We start from the raw sequence: 18,373 nt of genomic DNA, 5'->3' as shown, positions 1-18,373 counted from the left end.
GTCACGACGATGGACGAAGTTTAAAAAAGAATCCAACTAAATATCAACAACAGCAAATAATGTAAGTATAGTCTAGGGTTGTTGTTTTTTGTGCTTTTATAATGCCAGGTCATACTTTCTTTATGTTCTTTACAGATATATATTGTCAAATAAAATGTGTGTTTATGGCATGACGTCATCAGAATCTGAGGGATCCCTCTGGTCTGTTGAATGAGGATAAAGATTATTATAACACAGCTATTCTACTAAAGATATGCATAACTTACCATTATATGCATCTGGAGTTTACACACAATCAATTTCTGTTATATTACATGTTTTTATTAGTTTAGATTAGTTTTTTTTTTTTCTTCCAAAATGTGGATTAAATTGTGTTTAAGTGTTCTTTTTCTAATGCTGGTAAATTTACACTTCAGGCAGAATTGAATGGGGTTGAAGGGAAATCTACCTTAGAGAATGATGCCAATTAACAGGTAGGAAACCTTTGAATAGTCTAAATAAAGACCCACATTATGCAGAACAGCACATCTTTGTTCTGTGTCTTTGTTATTTCTCCAACCATGAAAAGGAATTGCTCAGGGGCTAAGCAATAAGAAACTAGTGACTGTATTAAGAAAGGCAATGGAACCAGTGAGCCATACTACACCTTGTATTGTTTAAGATGCTCTTTGAGCTCATCCTCAAACCTCACCTGCCTCTGTTCATTCCAAAGCAGACCAACTCTGTTATTATGCAAATTTCACCTCATGAAGGAGCTGAAAAGAGTCTGCAGCACAATAAAGGCATCTGGTTGGGAAGGCTCGCAGTTTTCTCTAACGCTACTCTGAAATATCAGTCAAGTAGGTTTTGATGCAACATACCAACCAGATATACACATTTGCAGGGTGCAACATTTTCCAGCTATGGCCAGATGCAGCATAGACTGCATTGAGAGACGCTTACGCATCTGCTTCGAGATGATGGGTCTTTTTATTGGGTCCCATCCCTGGTGGTTCCTCATCACCCCTCTCATTCTCTCAGCAGGCCTGGGGAGTGGATTTTATTTTCTGAAGGACAGAATGTCCAACAATATCGAAGACCAGTTCACACCTGTAGATGGCAAAGCCAAGATGGAGAGGAAATACATAGAAGAAACCTTTCCAGGAAACGATTCCGTGTTTTCACGTTTAAGGCTGAGCACAAGTGGGAGTTATGCTACTCTCATAGCTACAAGCGACAGGAATATTCTGACAGCAGAGCCTCTTAAGGACATCCTGGACCTGGACTTTAAGGTTAAAGCTATGGCAGTGCAGCTTGGCAACCAGTCATTTGACTATTCAGATATTTGTGCAGAGGTTATGGGGGTCTGCACGTCTAATGCTATTTTAGATATTATTAAATACGATGCCAAGAATATGGACAATGTCAGTTTGACATTCCCATGGTATCACTCTGATTTTCAGAGCCTTCCCTTACATTTGAGTCTGGGGAGTGTGAAATTGAATCCTGAGAGCTCAGTTGTTGAAAGTGCCAAAGCCATACAGCTTCATTACTATCTACGAGAGGATGACAAAGCAAAAACAGATCTGTGGTTGGAAAATTTCATCAATGTGGTCTCGAATGATTCGTCAGCTTCCATTCAGGTAAGATGATCATTCAACATATCAGTGTCCTAAATGGTCTGTTCTTTATAAAAATGATGCTTACAACGTTTATCATGATCTTTCTAGGTGTCATACTGCACCTCCATGTCAATGCAGTGGGAATTTGAGAAATCTCCAGCTTCAGTGATCTATTTATTCTCAATCACCTACGCCATCGCCATCACGTTTTCAATCATATCGTGCTGGAGGTTGGTAAAACATCTGCTTTTGTGGCGAATTTGGAATTTGTCAACAGCTGCACAGTCAAATCGTTCTCCTACATGTTCAAATCAAAATGAAAACACACCGTTAAAAGCAAATCTAACGTTCTGTGTTAAGGAGCTGAATCTTTTAAATCTGTGGTTTCTTCAGGTCGGATAATGTGCGGACCAAGGTGTGGGTGGCGTTCTGTGGGGTGCTCTCTACAGGTCTGGCAGTGCTGAGCAGTTTTGGGGCTCTGTTGCTGCTGGGCCAACCTTTTGTCATGACAGTTGCCTCCTGTCCTTTCATGATATTGGGTAAGTTCAACATTTGTGTCTACGAAGTCCCACTGTACAAGAGAGAAGGTATTCAAAACGACATGACTTTTTATTAGCCTGAATTAAGAGGTTGTGACACTAGCCAGTTGCTATGTTATAAAATAATGTGCATTTCTCGTTCAATTTGAGACAAGCTGTAAATGTCTTTTCTTTTAATCTGGAGGTATTGGACTTGATGACATGTTCATCATGATCTCCTGCTGGCAGAGGACCCGTGTTCTGGACACCGTCCCCGACCGGCTGGCTGGAACCTACAAGGAGGCTGCAGTGTCCATCACTATCACCAGCCTGACGGATGCTCTGGCTCTCCTGCTGGGCTACAGCTCCCCCTTTGGCTCAGTCCGCTCCTTCTGCCTCTATGCTGCGATGTCGGTTTGCTTCTGCTATTTGTTCAACATCACTTTCCTGGGGGCTTGTATGGCTTTGAATGGACAGAGGGAGGCAGGGAACAAACACTGGTTCACCTGTGCTAAAATCCCAGAAGACGTACCATCCAGGACTTCAAAAGCTTTCAGCATCTGCTGTGTCGGAGGAAGCTACAATCGAATCACTGAAAAGGAGGAAACTGAGCCCGTGAGTCACATATTCGAGCGCTTCTATGGCCCATTTCTGACCCACAAACTCATTAAAGCATCCGTATTTGTGATCTACATGGGATATCTGGCTGTTGGCATCTACGGCTGTTTGATGTTAAAGGAAGGACTGGATATCAGGAATCTGGCTTTGGATGGTTCCTACATCATCGGTTACTACAACAACCAAAGGCAGCACTTTTCTGAATATAGCTACAGTGTGATGGTCGCAGTGAAGCAGACCTTCCCATACTGGGATGAAGATGAACAGAAGCTTTTGCACTCGTGCATTTCAAACTTCGAGAGTCTGAACTATGTCAATAGCACACTTGCTTGGTTTCTTTCCTTTCAGCGGTACGCAAATGCAACCGGGATCAACATCAGCTCCCAGGAGGCCTTCCGAACCCACCTGCCCCGTTTCTTAGAGCTCAACTCCATGTTCAGACAAGATGTCAACTTCACTGCGGACAATCACATTCAGGCTTCTCGTTTTTTCATACAGACGCTCAACAGAACCACCGGCGAGGACATGATGGTCGGACTCAGGAAAGCAGCAGCAGAATGTCCACTTGAGCTCCTGGTCTACCACCCTGCTTTTATCTACTTTGACCAATACACCGTCATCTTGGACACCACCATTCAAACCGTGCTGCTGGCTGTGACTGTGATGTTAGCTGTCTCACTCGTCTTAATATCAAATCCCCTCTGTTCTGTGTGGGTAGCTTTTGCAATTTGTTCCGTGATCGTGGGTGTGACGGGATTCATGGCACTGTGGGGCATCAACCTAGACTCCATTTCCATGATCAACCTGGTCATGTGCATCGGTTTCTCTGTCGATTTCTCAGCACATATGACTTACTCATTTGTCTCCAGCCCCAAGAGCGATGTCAATCAGAAAGCTACAGATGCTTTGGCCCATTTAGGCTGTCCGATACTGCAGGGAGCGTTCTCCACCATTTTGGGAGTTGTGGTGCTGTCGATGTCTGGGAGTTACATCTTTAGGACATTTTTTAAGATCGTCTTTCTTGTGATTACGTTTGGCCTTCTGCATGGCTTAGTGTTTATTCCAGTGTTTCTGACGCTGTTTAAAGCTAGTGGGACCTGGTGTTAAAGTTGAATCTGAATTCTTGAATCCAATCTAGTTTAAAATGATACTGTAGCTATTTGCAATTTATTGTGCAGATCACAATAAACCAATAAAACATTTTTTGGATGGATTTCTTCTACAGTGTCTTGCTGCGTTTTATGTGTTAGTTTAGCAAACTAATGACAAGATTGTCAGTAAAAACTGAATAATGTAGAATCTATTAATAATAAAAATTTTGAAAAAAAAAAGTAAAAAAAAAAAAACAACACATTTCTATTTTAATAATTACAGTGACAACAAAAGTAATAGCAAGTTGAAATAAAGTATAAAGTTATTTGTCTAATTTGTACCACAGGCACGTGTGGTGTCATTTTATACAAACAGAAACAGACACACACACACACAAAACACTTTAAACACTGTTTGGTTTTATGTGGGTCTCTTTTTTTAATTCATTTCAGCTGCACAACTATTCATTAACCATTGCCTCCACATTGTTTTATTTTATAAAGCCGTTCCGTGTCTACACAACATGAAAGCATTAATATACATCTGTGTACACTGTTCCCATTATATCGCATTATAACAGCTAAATATGGGTAAAAGGCCAATTAACATAATATAGGAATATTGTGACAAACTGGAGCAAAACGTTAGCTGGTGGTAATTTTCTACAATGCTAAAATATGGAAAATGCTGTTGCTCTCCTTATAATTAAAACATTCAGTAACTAGACACATAAGCTGTGTTGAAGAAATGTCGTGTTTAGGATGAAGGATGTCACCTAACTATCAGATTTAATGAACTGGTACAAGCTACACTTTATGTTTGAAGAAGAAAATCATTTTTCTGCTTTGGGGCTATTCAATTGGACTATTTCAATAAATGGCCAATATTATTTTAAAAAGCTCAATTCCCCAGAAAACCCATAGCTACACTGAACAGCTATTTGTTGCATGCTTTTTGAAGCTAAGCAGCAGTTTTTGTTTCATCTGTACACACAGCATAATTGAAATAAATTACATGAAGACTGAAGACAAATGCATTTTCAATTATGTACACGGTTCAACTTTATACACTTCCCACTTCAAAAGGAAAAAAAAAACAGTTACAGTACATTCCCCAAAAGGCCACCTTTAAAAATAAAAGCAACAGAGACGTATTCAGAGGGATACAGCGGGACAGGAGGTTGTTTATCCATTTTCAATTACTCCTGGACTTTAATGAGACAGATTGACTGTATGTGCTAACTTGAGAATAACACACATAGAACATGTAACTTGAAGATGTATATGACCAGGACTGGGCAACCCTGGTTCTAGAGAGCCACAGTCTTGCTTGTTTTCCGACATCCCTGCACTTGCTAACTTCTCATTGGCTGAACACACCTGATCAGGTAATCAGCAGTGGGAAGGGCAGAGGTAGTTGAACAAGCAGGGACTGCAGCTTCAATTAAATTCTAGCTGTCACAATTACACAGTAGCTCTTTGGGTACATGTCGCTCAACATTTCCCGCTGACAGGATGACAATTGGTGTCGCCCTGAACAACATGTTTGTCAAACGCAAAAAAAAAAAAGAATTCATATCTAGACACTGGAGGTGCATATTTACATTCATGTATGATTTCTTCCCACCAACTAATAAAAGCGACCTGAGCAACATCCTTAACACCGGGTATATTTCATCTTTTACCTACTGCCTCGTTCAAGGAACCTGTGCAACGTAGACTTGCTTACCTCTGAACTAGTGACACAAAACAAAAACTAGTCATCTGGGAATTTTGATTGCGAGTCTTAGAAGGTGACCGGTGATGCCAATATCTCACATCAGCACCTGTGAGGAGAGTTTGCAAATTCAGGCCAAGACACAATTACAAACTGAGTCCATTCCTCTTTTACCGCTTGAGCTCTTAAAATCAGACCCCTTTTCCCGTTGCTACCCTGAGATTGTTGCTGTGCCGGTGGGTTTTATCTGGTCTCTAGGGTCTTGCCCTCCAGGACCAGCTGGATCTCTTTGGCATCCAGTGTCTCATACATAAGCAGAGCATCTGCCAGGTTCTTGTGCTCTTTGGTGTGAGACTTCAGCAAGGCTTTGGCACGCTCGTAGGAATCCTGGACAGAGGAAAAGGAAGACTTTGATCTGGTGTTGCAGAAGGCAAGTTAGTTCAGTTATTGTTAACAGGATCACACATACCTTTAGCAACACTCTGACTTCATGCTCTACAGCAGCTTGTGTCTCTGGGCTCTGCTCTGTCATGTCAGTATACGTCATCACACCAAGCTGACAGACAGTAAATAAATGTTATACACATGCATTGTATGGTAACACTTTCCTGCTTAAGTCACAATCAAGTCAGCCTACCTTTTCACACATTCCAAATCTGGTGACCATCATCTTAGCAATCTTGGTAGCACTGTCAAAGTCACTTGATGCTCCTTTGGAGGAAGAAATTACATATAAATAACCAGTTTTGTTGCTAATATATCCCCAGATTCTATCCTCCTTACTATATAATGTATGACTCATTTGTGACACAGTCACTATTTCTCACCGGTTGTGATATTCTCATTGCCAAATATAATCTCCTCTGCTACGCGACCTCCCATACTGACGTCCATCTGTGCCAGAAGCTGAGAGCGAGTCTCACTCCAGCGATCATTCTCTGGAAGCATGGACACCTGGGGTTGAATAACAGAGAGGAGGAAAAGAGATAATGTGTTTAGTGCAAGGAGAGACGCCAACAGATCTGTGCGAGTTGTAAATTATTAGGTTTAATGGCTCTAGGTTTCCTTACATGTCCCAGACTGGGGCCTCTGGGCATGATAGTAGCCTTGTTGATCGGCATAGCATCTTTGGTGTAATAAGCTACAATCGCGTGCCCTGATTCATGGTATGCTGTGATGATCTTGTTCTTCTTGTCTATTTCTGCACTTCTTCTCTCAGGGCCTTGAGGAAAAGCAAATAAGCAAAGAAAATTATTCCATTAGGAAAGAAGAGGATTTGAAGAGATCCAAAAATACTCTAATCTGTGTAGTCAAGTCACCTTCAAGTAATATTAAGAGCATAGTGCATGCAAAACATCAGTAATTTATTAAGATCATATTCCCTGAACAAAATAGTCAGAGTAAAAATATTATGTGTTTTTCTATTTTAACATCTGTGGTCTCTCTAGCTGTAGCACAGCAGCCCAATGAGGAGCAAACACAGTCAAAGGATAAATGAGTGATGACAGGGTGATTTAGACTGGAAACATCTATGACAAATTGTATTACAGCACCGAGTGAAATAAAAACTGTCCTTTTTTAGCCAGATGATTTCACTCCCTACCAGACACAGAACTATGTTTGTCTGGTGGAGATTCAATAGGAGATTTGAAAGGATTTGGATTTAATAAGAGGATTGTGACTGGATTCAGATTTGGTAAAACTGAACCGCATCCCAACCCCACATTGTTAGCTTGGCTGATGATAGTGGCTCTAGTCAGACTAATCTTTTGCCATGTTAGATGAAAACATACTGACCACAGAGGATTGAACGAATAAGCATATGATTACAATTACAGACGTGAAAGTGGCGTCTTTTTAGTAACTAGTAAAGCTTTATACGCACCCATGAGGATTTTGTCTTTAGCAAACTCCAGATCCTTTATTGTTACCATGTCTTTGCCATCAACTGCTGCCTTCAGGGCAGCCTGGTTGACCAGATTTTCCAGGTCAGCGCCAGAGAAGCCCACTGTGCCCCGGGCAATAATGCTTGCTTCAATAGCTACAGAGATAACACAAATCTGAAACAGTCAGTCTAGAAATCAGACTAGCAAAGAAACACAAACAGAATTCACAGTTTTAATATTGAGTCTATAATAACTAATGCTCATTTCACACCTGGATCCACTTTAATCTTCCTCAAGTACCACTTTAGGATCTCTGTGCGTCCTTTCACATCCGGTTTGGGAACAGTCACCTGCATATCAAAACGTCCCGGCCGGATCAGGGCACTGAATGGGAAGATCAGTTGTTTAGGGAAATACTGACACAGTGTCAGTATCACAACCTCAAAGCCGTGGTTCATCCTTGTAACTGTAGTTTTATAAATGTGCATTGTGAGCTCTGACATTTACACTGGCAATGGGAAGAGACACAGAGGTAAACATACTTATCCAAAGCTTCAGGGAAGTTTGTTGCTCCAATGATGATCACGCCCTCATTTGTTTTAAACCTACAAAATAATATCACAGGGTACATGCAAGTCACCCACTCAGTGATTCTTGTGTTATCTGTCATCACAAGAACTTTGAGAGCACTTTTAATTTATAGTCTGAGTAACAATGTAGTCATTTATTTATGAGTATGAGACAGTTCTATCCAAATAGTCTGCTGTGCACCTACCAGACTTCCAGTGAGAACATTTCAAATTTGCTTTGTTCTGAATTAAAATAGCTCCTGAAACATAAAATTCAACAGATAATTTGATAGATTACCCATCCATTTCAGCAAGTAGCTGGTTGATTGTCTGTCTGGAGTAAGGGTGCATGGGAGATTCGATCCTTTTCCCACCCACGCTATCGAGCTCATCAATGAAGATCACACAAGGAGCATTTGCTTTAGCCTCCCCTACAAAAAAAAAAAGAAAGTACATTGGTATTCAGCTGAACAATCATGTCATTGTTGCATTAGGAAAACTCATCTTCGCGTGCATAAACACCTTTAAAATAACTTAAAGTGGCTCTTAATGGCTGGTTAAATAAAAAAAAAAAAAAAACATATTCTCACTGAAAAGATTCCTTATGCGGCTGGCTCCAACTCCAACAAACATCTCATCAAACTCTGACCCAGATGCATAGTAGAATGGCACATCTGCCTCTCCGGCCACTGCTCTGGCCAGTAGGGTCTTACCAGTCCCTGGGGGACCGACCAGTAGAACACCTAAAGTAAAGAAAGCCAAAGAAAATGATGAGGAAAAAGAATGAAAGAGTGTTGACCATTTTTAAAAAGTCTTCATAGTATAGTAACACATACAGTCGGTGCAGAATGTAGCGTACAATCCCCACCATCCCTACCTTTTGGCAGTTTTCCTCCCAAGGCTGTGAACTTCTGTGGGTTTTTCAGGAACTCCACCACTTCTTGCAGTTCATTCTTTGCTTCTTCGACCCCTTTGACGTGCTCAAATGTCACGTTTTTCATCTGGACTGGGTCCACAGCTGAGTCCAGGCCTGAAGTGGTTCGGAATCGCACTGTCCAAAATTGATAGATTAAAGTTCGAAATCACTGTAAATGGTTCTGGTTTATCAAAATGAGCTCTTTTTATTTAAGGTTTCATAAATGTTTGAGATGCTAAGAGATAGACTACTATTGTTATTATTTTTATACAGTATATAATCAAACATTAACATAAAATCAGCATTACAGGAGAATAGGAGCCCTTACCCGATATAAAGGGGGTTTTGGAAATACCATAGAGCCCAACAAGAAGCAGCACCAGCAGGATGAGACGAGTCCTCCTCAGAGAGTCTAAATAGTTGGAACAATAACAGGAAAGCTCTACATACTGCTTGATAACAGTAACTCATAGGATCAAATTAGTAATGTGTGTTATTAAAGTTTTTCTGTACCTTGTGTGCGCTGTGTCAATGCTTGAGCTTTTAGGAAACCCTCAGCGAAGCCCCTCTTGAAAGCATCCTGGTGTCCATCAGGTATGTTCTTGTTCTTCAACACACTGTCAAGACTTTCAATTTCAATTCCCTTGTCACGTGTAAGGAAACCCTGCAGCATAAGGCAAGATTGGTCAGCAGTGCTGTCAGACCAAGAATACGCCTTCACTCACATTACAGGGTAGCCACTAATTCTGAGCTTGGCCTTCATTTTTGTGTGTAGAAAATCTAACATGCATAAGCAGTTGCACTGGCATGTCAAGCATGTGATCATCTTTAAGCACCTACCTTCATAAAGGATGGTGTGAACCCTTCAGATTCCAGGGGGCGGTCGAACGCTGACTGAAGTCGTCTGGATTTGCTCCTTAAAGTTTTAAAGCCTCGGCTCTGGACTAACACTTAACATACACAGTAAGCATATGATGTTTAAGTAGATTTAAAAACTAACCCTGTTTCAATAGCATATAACCTTACTAGATCAGCCCATTCAATCTAAATGCACCCATTTGTTACAGGTAATATCATTAGTTTATATTTGTTTTTCAAATAATAAACAAACTACTTTCATTCATTGATCTGTGACAACTGAATAGAAAGGTTAGAAGCAGTAATTATTAACACATCTGATCCATATTTACCTGGCCAATGTTGTAACTCAGTGCAGACAGACTGAAGGGATGTTTGGTGCTGCCTAGAAAAAACTGGGGTTGACAGGGGCATGAAACCACATGAGAACCCTGGGAATATAGGGAAAGTGTTGTTTATTACACATGCATAATAAATGAAACCACTGTTTACTTTAATGGAGAGAATAATTCAACAAAATGAACAGTCCAGAAAGCGCATTAAAATGAGCCCCAGTTAAAGGTAAACCAACAGTGTGTGGGAAACTTTATTGTAACAAAGACGTGTTGTTTTTACCATGCTTGTTGTAGAAAAAGGAGTGTGTCGAGAGGTGTGAGGTCCTCCAGACTGTCTGACCATCCAGTGGAGGTGGCACCTCCTTTGGGCTCAAGCGGGGTAGCACATTGTTCACCAATTCATTTAGGTGCTGCGTTCCTAGGTCTAATAATCCAAGCTCCCGCAAGTTCAACAGGGGCTACAGACAAGATTACAGTTTTGTAAATAAGATGTGTATCCCATTACTCCCAAAGATATTTAGCAACTTTCTGTGTTATTAAAAATAGTACAGGGCTTGGAAGTGTGAAAGTAAACATTAGAGGATCATTTCAACCACCACAACATCTTTACCTACTAATGATTACCTCTGTGCAGTGTACATCTGAGTCTGAGGCTGGACTCTTGTGTTTTCTTGATTTGCAGGTGGTACTGTTACTACTTCCCACAGAGCTCTTCAGAGAGTGGAGGACATTGATAAGGTGGCTGAGAGGTACAGTCACCTGTGATCACATGCCACACACAGCGAGTTAGAGACACTGTTTAAACAATAAAGACTTATGACTAGTGGTCATGTTACAACTTAGCAAACCTCTGATTCGTATGTGGCTATTTCAGAGGCAGTTTAAATAGAGTGTTAGTAGTCATAAGTACAGTGCATCTACTTGGTGTTGCAAAGTCTACATGATCCGCATCTGTGGATTTGTGAGAATATGCAAACAATCAGTCTTTGGTTGACGTATTTCCCATGAGGGAGCTAAGGACACACTAAACACTAGCTACTAGCCAACTCAGCTACTGCTAGCTTTGCAGTCTATTTTTATCAGCACAGTTTTGGCTAATTAGCAGGCATCCAGACTGACGTGAGGTCCACTACAGTAAATGTATACTTGTTTCAAATTATTAAACCAAAAGACTAGGTCGACAGCAGGTTTTGTCGCAAGACCACAAGCTAAGGTTAACTGAGCTAGCAGGCTCATATGATCGGGACAGAACTAAACAACAACAATGACAGTGTTAGCTTGGCCTAGCTTTCAGTCTTACCTGTGGCTGAACGGTCATTGACAAAGAAAACATTTTAATTTTAAGATGGCCGTTAAGCTACGCAACTTATACCACTGTCCCTGAGCATTAAAGGTCAGTGTTTCCTTTACTATAACTTTCTCAGGCAGACATAGCATGTCCGACAGCGAACTTCAACGACCGTCTGACAGCTGACGATAAACCGGATATAACGTCTGAAGCGTTGCAACACATTTTCTATTCCTACCGAAATCTGTTAGTAGATGGACATAGTTCCGCTTCTGTACCTTTAGTTATGGCACAACAGAGAGCTTCTTTTGGTTTGTTTTGGTCTTTACTGGACTCATTCCTCATACACCTCATACACCTCAGACCCTCTTCTTTTTCACTTTTAAACTGAACATTAACACAAAAGATTCAACACAATGTTCCAAGAACATGTTTATTGCATGTTGCTTCATATAGAGATATTTGATATATTTTCAAAGCACTGGAATCAAACTGAAGATTCTTCATTTTCCTTGTGCAGCTGACAAAAAACAAGAATGATTATATATGTAGATATATGGATTGTCTGTATCTCACTTTTTCTGCAAAGTTGCAATCTCTTGTAATATTGCTATAAAATAATACACATTTCACATAAATAATCTCATTTTACTGTAAATATGTATTTTGTCTAAAAAGAAATGCCCTTGAGTATTTGTATTTTTTTAAATAATAAATATAAAAGGCTGATGTCCAGATCAGAAAGGAATACAGTTTAAAAATAAATGTGTATAGAAACCTACATAAACAATGAAATGTACAATAAATAAATTGACATAAAATAATATACTGTATATTATCACATACATCATCATAAATAAGATGTCTGGCAAATGTTAAGCTAACTGTAACATAAAAATTGTGCCTGCATTTATAATGTATAAATCTTCTGTTTCTTAAACACCTACAAAAGTATCCATGAATTTAAAATACTAGACTATACTATAGAGTCTCCCTGTAAACACCTTTCTCATTGATTTCTCTAAGGTAGCCTTTCTATTTCTACTGCTGCCTTGGTTTTTATTGGTGTCTTTAAAAAGCCAAAAAGCAACAAAAGTTCAGCAATTTCATCCCCCGGTTATGTTGTTTGCTGATGTCAGACAATTTAGGGGATTTTCCTGTGAGAAGTAAAGTTAAAACAGAGTTTTAGTAGTTTGAAAAGCAAAAGTGTATTTATTGACAACTGTCCAGGACACTTTTAGGATTTTGCTCACCTTCTCCTACGCTGCAAAAAAAGCTGGACAAGCCAATGGGCAATCAGTGGCCAGAGCGCACTCAACACCACTGTGAGTGGAGAGAAGTCAAAAGGCCACCAGGATGGTCTCAGAAACTGTAAATACAGAACATTTGCATCAAAGGGGTTGTTTGTTTCCTGATGAGGTGCTAATTGTTTAAGAAACTGCAGAATGACAACAGAATTTTTTTTAAAAACAAAATCTAATAAACTAAGATGCATAGTAGTGTAAGTTTTTGTAATTTTTTTAAGACCTGTCGTGCAACAGGAAGGGACACCTCCTGCCTTGGTGAAGATGATCTTGACTGAAAATACAGAAATCAGTCAATAAATACATAATAAATTGTCATGGAGACTGTCAACAGTGTTACATTTTAGTACAGAGAAAGAGTTGGAATGAAAAATAAATATTTATGTGTGTATATTCAAAAGCAAAAATCAAAGATTTACTGTGTGTTAACAAAATAACAACAATTTTGTTTAAAGCGAGACTATGCAACACAGCCTATACATTGTGCCTTACACTGATGGTCTTTCACCTGTGACATGGTGAGCACCTCCAAAGTGTGCAGCCTGTGCAACACATCGGCCATATCATGATGCAGCCTCAGCAGAGCTGTCGCTATTTGCTCATTGATGTCTCCCCTGGGAGCACTGACATGAGGCCTGTTCTGTGGCACACACCAGCAGCTAGCATCAGCACTAACACACAGTTGAGAGCTGCAGGCGGCCCCTGGTGACGGAGATCCTGAAACAGAAGTCACAATGTGACAGATTAAAGCTACAACAACTTATCTGATCCCTTTAAAAGCTTAGAAAGGTGAATTACTTCAACCTAGTGTCAGCATACTCTCACCTTTCCCTCTTCTTGACAAGGAGCTGTTGTGTTGGCTTGTACTAATCCCTGGGAGTGCTTGATCCTCTCCTACATTCAGAGTGGTGCTGCTCTCAAACCACAAGTCCTTTTGCTTCACTGAGGCAGCTCCTGATCCAGGTGACTGAACTTTCGATGCAGACACCAGCTTGTAGAAGAAAAATGAACAAACTTGAATAGGTATTAATGGGAGAGTAACTGTAAAAACATTATGAATTAATAAGTATCATCATAACACCATGCTTATCATTATGCACACCTCTTCCATGGCTAGATGCTCCATTGAGTCACAGAATTCCTCATTATCTGAGTCTGTAGATCGGTGGTTCTTCTCAAAAACAGGGTCACTATGATCTGAAAGGTGCGACACAGCACAAAATGCACATTTCTTCACTGTCTGTCTGTACAATAATATAAAAACCTGGTGTTGTCCATCTTTTACTGGTATTGTATTAGCCTTTGTATTTGCAAGTGCAGCAAATAGTGGTTCACATTTTGTGATTTGTATGTAGCTAAACTATAAATACATTTTTAAGAAACATTTCAAAGGACTAGTTTTAGGAAGCATGCTTCGTTGCCTGGAATTATGCAAGAAGATCAATCTGATACTCATGTCTGTCTTTTCTAAAGAGGAACCAGGAGACATTTAGCTTAACTTAGCATAAAGACAGGAAACAAGGGCCACACAGCTGGCCTGGCTAACTGTTCAAAGCTAGCAAATTTCACCATAAACTTGCAAATGTAGTTTTGTCAACTTAATCAGCAGTGTGAAAACCACAACTTGTGCTTTATGGCGGAGGACATTGTTCAGAACTGCTGGTAGGCAAAGTTTTTCTTTCACATCTCAACATAACCCTGATAGCTGTTTAACTTTGATACAAGACTTTATGCTAAGCTTAGCTAACTGGCTCCGGCACACAGGCATATTTCCCAAAAACAAAACCTTATTTTTAGGCTACTACTGTTTTTTATGTATTGAAGCCAAACATAATAAACAACATCATCCAAATTGTCCACTTGTTTTAATAACGTGTAATCTTACCACTCGGGTGTCCATTACAGTGCATGTAGGGGTTACACTGCACGCTGGGCTCTATGGAGCAGGCTAGTTCGTCCTCCTCCACCTCACTGTTGAGGGAGCTGTGCGTCCCATTTGTGAAGGAGGACACGCTGTGCTCCACGCTGCTGTTCGACCCCCTGCTGTCGGTCTTCCATTTCTTGGCCTGCACCATCAGCAGCCTTGGGTCAGGACCCCATTCTGACACGATCAAAAAGAGAAAGAGAGGACATAAAGTAAAGTGCAGGTTTTCTCATGGTATCTCACGTGGATGCATTAATGCAACATACTTTTCCTGTATCCCATTTTAATGGACGTGTTCATAGGGAAACACATCAGACTGAAGGAATTTAAATGGCAACTATACATGACTTGCATCTTTAAATTTGCACAAAATGATAAAAGCTGTTTAAAGCAGCGGGACATTTTCTTTGTGGGACCTGAGGACACGGAGGATCGTCATTTTATGTCAGAGACTATCACCATGTTGGCTTAGTGCCTGACCTCTACAACACATCACACAACTTCACAGCAAAACACAGCTAACTAAAACTAATCATGGTACCTTTGTCTTCTTCCTCCTTGTCTTCATCTTCACTATTGTCTTCTTCATCCCCGTTCTCATCTTCATCACTTCCCCTCCAATCACTACTTTCCTCTTTCCTCTCAATTTCACTATTTTCTCTGCTTCCCTCCACTTCCTCGCTACTGACACTTATGCCATCATGAGCATCATCTTTTTCTTGAAGGTTTTGTATATCATCCCACAGATCCCCATAGCCTGAACAATGTGGGAAAATCATTTATATCATACAATTTTATTGAATTATACTGTATCTTGCATACATTTACACAAAGCATAGACGCACAAATAGCTTCTATGTACGGCAAAGTGACCACAAACACAGTAGCTGCAGCACATTCACAACAGATTACACCAACACATCCATCTAGTAGTAACTGCGCCTTTGTCAGTGAAACACAACAGCAGTCTCTACAGCTACCACCACTGGCTGTATGGCTACCACCAACACCAAAGACTTGCCTTCCATAGTGGGTGTCCTAAATGGTTTGACCAGCTTATCTAGTGAGAAACAAAGACATCAAAGACATACTCATTGTTCAAAAAAAGCATAATCTCTCTCTCTCTGACTGAGAAATACAAATGACATCCCACTACAGACGATGTGAGCAGCAGTTCCCTCACTGGAGTCTTTTTTTTTCCTGTGAGGAGCTTTCAAGTGCAGTGCTATCACGGCACTTGATAGGTAATCCTGCACATTACCTGCATGTTGTTCAAAAGGCCTGGTGAAGGGTCTCCTGTCCACTTCAGTTTCTGCTGCCTCCCCTTCTTCTACGTCTACCTCTGTGTAGAAGTTGCCAAGTTTTTGCACCAGTTCGGACACTTCATCTGAGATTGGGATGGTCTCCAGAATCTGACAAAAGAAACAAATGAAATATGATATGATGGTAATCTGTCTTCCCATTCTGCATCTTCTATGACTCAGGCATCAATAGGGTATCGGAAGATGTGTATTCCATGGTGTAAACACACACATTTTTCCCGTGATGTTTGTTCTATGTTTATTTACTTTTTATTAATCTGGTTGCTGCTTCTATTCTATTAACATTTGGTTTATATTGAACAGACTTACCAGCTGGATGTGCTCGACATAATTCCTCATTGCATCCTCTTTTGTCATATTGCCTAAAGAGCTCCAGGCGTCCCTGGCAAAGGAAAAGTCATAGTTCAACACTTACAGACTAAGAAAAAAGTGAATATTGAACTGAAATGTTTCATTAAAGAAGTATGCAGAAACTCTGATTTGCTGCATCCCTAAAATCTGCTTTACGAATGTTAAGTATTTACAAAGTATTGTATACGTAAATAAATGTGAAGCATTCAAGTGAACCAGCTGTCTGTCTCCTGTGTTGCAATTAGCCATTATTCTGCATTGCTCTTTGGTTGTGTAATACAGTATTATCATTATATGGGTATTCTGACAACTTACCATTTAGCTTTTCCATAAGAGTCCCAGAAGCCACTTGGTCTGGGGATGTCACAGGGCCCTAAAGTGGCCTGCTTATAATAACTATAGAACATCAGCATCATGTCATCAGATGGCTGGAAAGGACCTGGTAAATGAAGAAAGCAGATGTAGGGTATTACTGTTGTTATTATTATTATGTTACATTACATCTGGTTTTATTGTCACATTTACTTGTGCAGCTTGAACGTGTAATTGTAAGTGTTACAAGATCCAGCTTCACTTTTATTATTAGCAGCATTATTATTTAAACTACAGGAGTTTTATTAGACCTGAGCAATGACTGATCAGTTAATAAGCTCTTAGCAGATTTCCCAGTAGAGGGTCAGTCAAGAGTGACAGCTCTCAACTGCTCTGCATGTAGGTCAGTCGCCTCAAGTGCAGCGTGGATAGCACAGAGCTAAACACCCAAATCCAATCCGTTTCACTCATAGACCAGGATAGCATAAGAACAAACAGAACAAGTGATCACCTTCATCTGGCAAACTCTGCATCACTTTAACCGCAGCAGCAAATTTCGCCTCCAGGCTGTGTTTGTCCTCGTCCTGCGCCATGCTGAGTGCCAACAAGGATGATGTGAAGGAGTCCTCACGTCTTCAACAGGAATAACGTGAAATAATCATCGGAACAATTAAGGCAATTCATTGAGGGACACTTGAACACAGTTTAGTCATGAGTCTGCTGAAGCTACTTGCCGCTTGTCTTATCTGAGATGGTACAGACTGTTTCCTCTATAATGTTTTTAGGATAAATCTGTTCTATGTGGTAAAACCTAAGCTGGTCAGCGCTAATAAACTATATTATTTAACCGAAATGTTTCCCTCTGTGGCCGATTTATTAGAAACTCACCATTAAGTTCATATTCACCGGTGCAATAATTATTATTAGACCGGTGTCTGTCTGCAGGCAATATGCAACAGAAAACCAATCTCGATTTAGGTCAAGGATGAGCCAAACTGTCTACGTTTAAAGATGGAACACGTTTGGGAAATGTAGTTTGGATCAACGCAGCGTTCGCAGACCAGGGTCTTCACACTCAGCATTTATTCCTTCAAATCCCACAAACCCCTGTTAACAGGGATTAAATCCGCGGTGATATATGGGAAATGTAGTGACCTGAGGTTTTTCCTTACGAAGCAAAAGAGAAACGACCATTGCAAGCAGCACATTTTCAACAACAACAAAACAAACAAACAAACAAAAAAAAAAACGTGTGTGTGAAACATTACAGAGGCTATAGTATATCTTTAAAAACAGAATAATGATTTTTTACCGCATTTTTCCTACATCATATAGCATCACAGAGAGTTTTGTAGTGTAGGCACATTTTGAATCTTTAGTTATCACGTGTCATTGCTATATTTTATTAATCTTATCGGAAATGATAGGATTACCATTTACGCCATAAAAACAGAATAAAGTGTGTGTCTTAGTGACTTTATGTTACTACTGTTATCAAGGATGAATCTACACAAATATAGTAGCCTACATCTATTGTGTTGAGTCATTTACACCACGGAATCAAATGTTTTAATAAACTGGCTAAAATATTCCTTTCTGATGAACAATTTTGATGAGTTTTCTCATGAATGTGATGATAAAATTATTTTCAGCTTCCTTGGTCTGTGTATATCTAATTATCTGTGTTTCGGGGCTAAAGATAAAACAATGGCGGAAAAAAATATATTACACATATGCAGCTATATCTAAATATATACACTTAA

General features: G+C 40.0%; 3 protein-coding genes across 4 annotated transcripts; 1 reads left to right on the top strand and 2 right to left on the bottom strand.

Moving 5' to 3' along the window:
- Positions 1–902: 902 nt before the first annotated feature.
- LOC113171974 (patched domain-containing protein 3) lies at positions 903–3,844 on the top strand. The gene is made up of 4 exons (XM_026374729.1): positions 903–1,622; positions 1,710–1,831; positions 1,995–2,140; positions 2,325–3,844. The coding sequence occupies exons 1-4, from the start codon at positions 903–905 to the stop codon at positions 3,842–3,844; spliced, it is 2,508 nt and encodes an 835-aa protein (XP_026230514.1).
- A 413-nt stretch (positions 3,845–4,257) lies between these two features.
- On the bottom strand, positions 4,258–11,585 carry yme1l1b (YME1-like 1b). Its single transcript, XM_026375062.1, has 18 exons — positions 11,410–11,585; positions 10,734–10,868; positions 10,390–10,567; positions 10,107–10,205; positions 9,757–9,866; positions 9,430–9,580; positions 9,245–9,328; positions 8,878–9,051; positions 8,591–8,743; positions 8,299–8,431; positions 7,974–8,036; positions 7,703–7,815; positions 7,431–7,586; positions 6,616–6,767; positions 6,373–6,499; positions 6,183–6,256; positions 6,015–6,101; positions 4,258–5,932 (listed from the first exon to the last, which is right to left on the bottom strand). The coding sequence occupies exons 1-18, from the start codon at positions 11,440–11,442 to the stop codon at positions 5,789–5,791; spliced, it is 2,166 nt and encodes a 721-aa protein (XP_026230847.1). The 5' UTR covers positions 11,443–11,585; the 3' UTR covers positions 4,258–5,788.
- A 686-nt stretch (positions 11,586–12,271) lies between these two features.
- Positions 12,272–17,548, bottom strand: LOC113172496 (acyl-CoA-binding domain-containing protein 5-like). Of its 2 annotated transcripts, XM_026375486.1 has the most exons (13): positions 17,122–17,541; positions 16,614–16,737; positions 16,257–16,329; positions 15,887–16,037; positions 15,647–15,685; positions 15,167–15,382; positions 14,587–14,802; positions 13,804–13,898; positions 13,527–13,692; positions 13,210–13,418; positions 12,925–12,975; positions 12,651–12,766; positions 12,272–12,554 (listed from the first exon to the last, which is right to left on the bottom strand). In XM_026375486.1, exons 1-13 carry the CDS (start codon positions 17,201–17,203, stop codon positions 12,542–12,544), a joined length of 1,551 nt encoding a protein of 516 aa, XP_026231271.1. In that variant the 5' UTR covers positions 17,204–17,541; the 3' UTR covers positions 12,272–12,541. The 2 variants fall into 2 exon arrangements, with proteins under 2 accessions (XP_026231271.1, XP_026231270.1); XM_026375485.1 differs by lacking the exons at positions 15,167–15,382; positions 15,647–15,685 and having other exon boundaries at positions 17,122–17,243; positions 17,499–17,548.
- Between the last annotated feature and the right edge of the window lie 825 nt (positions 17,549–18,373).

The sequence above is a fragment of the Anabas testudineus genome, chromosome 17, assembly GCF_900324465.2.
Source record: "Anabas testudineus chromosome 17, fAnaTes1.2, whole genome shotgun sequence".
Taxonomy (NCBI): domain Eukaryota; kingdom Metazoa; phylum Chordata; class Actinopteri; order Anabantiformes; family Anabantidae; genus Anabas; species Anabas testudineus.
The sequence above is the reverse complement of the archived record's forward strand: the minus strand, read 5'-3'. Positions and strand labels throughout refer to the sequence as shown.

Bases quoted from the DNA above. Each gene is read 5' to 3' on its own strand.
- LOC113171974 (XM_026374729.1), top strand. From the start codon at position 903: ATGGCCAGATGCAGCATAGACTGCATTGAGAGACGCTTACGCATCTGC. The intron at 1,832-1,994 runs GTTGGTAAAACA...TGGTTTCTTCAG, and splicing joins TCAATCATATCGTGCTGGAG to GTCGGATAATGTGCGGACCA. The intron at 2,141-2,324 runs GTAAGTTCAACA...TTTAATCTGGAG, and splicing joins CTGTCCTTTCATGATATTGG to GTATTGGACTTGATGACATG.
- yme1l1b (XM_026375062.1), bottom strand. From the start codon at position 11,442: ATGTTTTCTTTGTCAATGACCGTTCAGCCACAG. The intron at 9,052-9,244 runs GTAAGGGCTCCT...AATTTTGGACAG, and splicing joins CAAAACCCCCTTTATATCGG to TGCGATTCCGAACCACTTCA. The intron at 6,500-6,615 runs GTAAGGAAACCT...ATTCAACCCCAG, and splicing joins GAGGCCCCAGTCTGGGACAT to GTGTCCATGCTTCCAGAGAA.
- LOC113172496 (XM_026375486.1), bottom strand. From the start codon at position 17,203: ATGGCGCAGGACGAGGACAAACACAGCCTGGAGGCGAAATTTGCTGCT. The intron at 16,738-17,121 runs GTGATCACTTGT...TTCATTTACCAG, and splicing joins GCAGAGTTTGCCAGATGAAG to GTCCTTTCCAGCCATCTGAT. The intron at 16,038-16,256 runs GTAAGTCTGTTC...TTCTTTTGTCAG, and splicing joins ATGTCGAGCACATCCAGCTG to ATTCTGGAGACCATCCCAAT.